This window comes from Rhipicephalus microplus, chromosome 7 (genome assembly GCF_043290135.1).
Source record: "Rhipicephalus microplus isolate Deutch F79 chromosome 7, USDA_Rmic, whole genome shotgun sequence".
Taxonomy (NCBI): Eukaryota; Metazoa; Arthropoda; class Arachnida; order Ixodida; family Ixodidae; genus Rhipicephalus; species Rhipicephalus microplus.
In genome coordinates this window covers 79,167,940-79,171,930 of record NC_134706.1, presented here as the reverse complement: position 1 = coordinate 79,171,930, position 3,991 = coordinate 79,167,940, and the positions used below count along the sequence as shown (strand labels likewise).

Here is a 3,991-nt window from a genome sequence, read left to right as displayed (position 1 = left end):
ATTATCAAATGACTTATTGTGAATTCCAGTAGCAGTTCTGAATTGTGTGAAGTGCCCTTGTTTGGCCCTAAAATAGGTGAGAATCCACTCAAAAGTGACTAGTGGAACATGTAATTAATTATATGTGCATCCTTAATTATTTTTATAGTTACTGCATATTGTGGCCAAAGAAGTGGCTCACAAGAACACAACAAACAGATAACATGTGAAACGGAATGTTTTAATACAGTATAATCACCATACAAAACACAAACTTTATGTCCAAGTCATTAAATAAAAGCAATACAATACAATTCATAACACTCATAACAGCTCTCTGAAGACTATTTGTGCGACTAGCAGTCAATTTGATCAAAACCTTCATCCACGAAGACGGATGTTAAAAGAAATTGCTTATACTTTAAAATACGTCTACGTTAAAATACTAAACAAAAAGGTGCAACCAGAGATTGCAGGAAAGACAATGAAAAGTTTGTTAAAAGATCACATCACAGTGTGCAGTATCTTCGAGGGTTTCAAAAATCCAATGAAAGTGACACAAGCTGCACAATGGACGGTATGATGAAGCTCTTTTGCAGTTGCATGAAAAAAAGAGCTGAAATGTCCGCATAGTCTGTATAGAATTTTTAAAAGCTTGTAAGAATAAAACTTGTAAAATAAGCTTGTAAGAATAAAATGCGTGGTCATGATAAAAAGCAATAAGAAAAAGAAAGCAAATGATGTCACGAAAACAGCTTGCTCCCTGCTGTTGCACATATTCTGGTGTACCACACTGAGTCCACATTTTCAACAGTCGCATGAGAATTTAACAGAATGTAGTGGTGCTCTCAGCTTGGCACTGAAGCCGGTGCCAGGAGCATCCGGCTTAAAAACTACACAAATCACAAGTCCAGCGGTCCCAAATGTCGTTCGCCTTCGCTGAGGAATATGTTGAGCGCCTTGTACACAAGGTACGCCCCTAGTTTCCGGCGCTTTTTTTCAGGCCACGACCGGACAATGCCATACAAGTCTCCTTTCTTCTGGTTTGTTAGCCGGCGCAGGCCGATCGCTTCGATCATGCAGGCTTCTCTCGTGTATGCCTCGACGGCCAGGGTGTTCTGGAAGACATGCAGCGACACTACACCGTTTCTCGAGTCCCAGATCTGCAGGATCTTTCGGGTCTTCTCAACCTCTTTCTTTTGCAACGACTTGTCCATGCCCTTTCGGACAAGCAGGGCCTCGCAGAGGTGACTGAATGGCCTGGACCGCTTGCCCTTGCCAACGTAGAAGACCGCCTTGAGGAAGTCGGCCATGCGCTCCGCCAGGGTCAGGCCGTGGGCCCTCAGGGGCAGGTTCCGGGTGACCCTGGTGTCCAGGAGGAGGTATGTGAAGGACCCCTTCGCGTTGCCCTCCCTCCAGTAGCCGTTGGGTCTAGGAGCGTCGAAGTCGCTCATCATGGCGATCTCCAGCTCCGCGTAGGCATCCAAATTGGCGGCGTTTAGCACCAGCGTGTGGATGTCCGGGGACACGATGTCGCGGGACTTGTGGAGCGTCACAAGGCCCGAGGTGAGCCTGGCGAGCCGATTCAAGTACACCACTCGCGTACCGTCCGTCACGGGTCCCGGCGCGTCACCCAGACTTCTGAGCTTGGCGAAGAGCTGTTCATTCGTGAGGCACGCCAGTTCCGGAGGCACGACTACGGTGTCGTTCTCGGGCCCGCTGCTGCTCACTACCGAGGTGCCGCTCGAGTCTGCCTCCGAGGACGAGTGGTAGTGCTCCTCTTTGAGGACAAACCCGGTTTCTGGGTCCTTGTGGACGACCTCGCAGAAGTCGCACGTTCGCGCTATGCCGGCCCTGTTGATGCCGTTGGAAGCAGACCCATACGACGCGTCGGGCGAGGCGAGCCGGACTCGCGCTCGTGGTCCCAACCGGTAGTGGGCGAGCGCGTGCCGGTGGACGTTGCGGTTCGAGTCGAGAACCGGACCGACGTCGTGACCGCAGCAGGCGGCGAGTTGCTCTCGAAGTTCCTCGTCGCTCAGTCGCAACAGCTCCAGCGACAAGTTCGACGACACCTGCACAGAATCGTCGGTCGAGTTGGCGACTTCGTCGTAGTAGCTGCCGCCGTCGAACGAAGACGACTCGGACGTCGCCGGCCAGACAGACGTGTCCTGGTGGGCGGCGTCGAAGTCGTCAGCTGCGGTTCCTCGTTGACGCTTCCTAAGCTGGGCCCTCTCGCCGTTGACGTATACGGGCGATAGGTAAGGGTGCGGGAACACGTAGGCCGTGTTAAGAAGGGACTCTGTTTCAGTGCTTACGTCAGACGGGCTTGACAGACACAGCGACACGTTCAAGTTGACGTCCGAAACAACGGAAGCGTCGTTCAAGTCTTCTGCGGGATTCGGTGACGCCCCGTTCACTCGAGGAGCCACCGCTGCGGAGTCGCCATAGTCTTTCACGGGGAGTTCGAGCAGCCCCCTCACTATACTGAGACAGTCCCAGTGTTCGTTCGCTACGAGAATGTCAAACACGTCATTTCCCGCGGGGTCCCGACGCCGAGGGTCACCGCCTCGCTCGAGGAGTCGTCGTAGCGCTTCTTCGTTGCCCGAAGCAGCGGCGATGTGCAGGGCGGTTACACCGTCTGCGCTGGCCGCGTTGGGGTCTGCTCCGCTGTCGAGTAGCTTGTCGAGGAACTCGGCAGAGAAATCGTCCACGCTGACGACAAGGTGCAACAGGGTCATGCCATCGTCAGAGTCGGGCAGGACGAAGTCCGAGAGCGCGCCGTGTCGCACCAGCTTGTCGAACAGCACCGAGTCTTTCCGTTGCAGCGTTTTGAACACAATGTCGCTGCGCAACAAGACGCAGCTTTCGCCGCCGCCTCCCGACCTCGGGGGACTCATGGCTGCTCAACGCTAAATACCGACAGCGGACAGTGTGGAACTCGCCAACATTGCGAACTGTTGTCGTACACACGGCAACATTTTTCGTAAACGGCGGCTTCCTCTACAGGCGTTTTTTTGGCATTACAAAATCACGTGACCAGTCCATATTGCATACTGGCCGCATGGCGGCGCGCAAGTCGGTGTTTGAATAACTTTGCTTCCGGTTTCGTTTCCTTGTTCTGGGTGTATGTAGCGACATAGCCTCCTCAGGCTATGGTAGTGATTAGGCACACGCGCGCGCACACCAAGGCGCTGACTTTGGACGGTAATAAAAACAAACGTCACTGTCTAGCTCGAAGTTTTACATACCGCCATTTTCGTCGTCACAGCACGCCTAAAATACGCGTCGCATTGCTGAATATTCACACGCTAAGTTTCGGTGGAGTAGAGGCGAATAATGAAACGTTTTTTAGGTCTGAAGCATTTTGTCCGTGCACTCTGGCTATCAGAGTCTCCTGTTTACGTAGCCCGTCACGTTGCCTCCTATTGTCGTCCGTCGTGGTAAAGTAAGTGGACGGCCTTTTCACTCGGAAAAAGCTCGGGAGAATGCGCGCTCGCCCGCGAGAGAGGTACGCCACGAGCGCTTTCCCGAAAGACAAATAATACGGCGCGTTCGTGGCCTTAGCCAAGGCTAGGCAAATATGCACTGAAATTGTATCGCGATACGATACAAGTTACTCAAGGGAGAGGTATTGGAGATAAAGGTACAAGATACCACCGAAACAATTGTATACTCGCCCATCGTATCTTATCGCAAATATGTTGTTACAGACCTACCGAGCAAACGCATATACACACAAAGCTCTACTTGAAACTTTCCTAAGTGTGACCAATTTCATTACTTCTTTATAAAATGTATGCTAGTATCTCAAGGCTTTCGTCCTTGTTCCAAGTACATTTATTTAGCGGTTCTTGCTTGTAATAGCGTTGCTGCTGAGCTTGCTGACCAGCTAGTCAGTTGCCATCAACCACACGAGCTTCAATAGTACCGGTGTCACATGAGCACTTTAATCGCGATCAGTTCCTATACGAATTAAGCACGTTAAGGATTAGGTGCTGCTACACGGTCCCTT

The 3,991-nt window shown here is 51.6% G+C and overlaps 1 protein-coding gene across 1 annotated transcript; it reads right to left on the bottom strand.

Moving 5' to 3' along the window:
• Positions 1 to 672: 672 nt before the first annotated feature.
• On the bottom strand, positions 673 to 3,004 carry LOC119179889 (uncharacterized). The gene has a single exon (XM_037431004.2). The coding sequence runs from the start codon at positions 2,874 to 2,876 to the stop codon at positions 882 to 884; it is 1,995 nt and encodes a 664-aa protein (XP_037286901.1). The 5' UTR covers positions 2,877 to 3,004; the 3' UTR covers positions 673 to 881.
• Between the last annotated feature and the right edge of the window lie 987 nt (positions 3,005 to 3,991).

Coding starts and splice junctions, on each gene's coding strand:
- LOC119179889 (XM_037431004.2), bottom strand. CDS start 2,876: ATGAGTCCCCCGAGGTCGGGAGGCGGCGGCGAAAGCTGCGTCTTGTTG.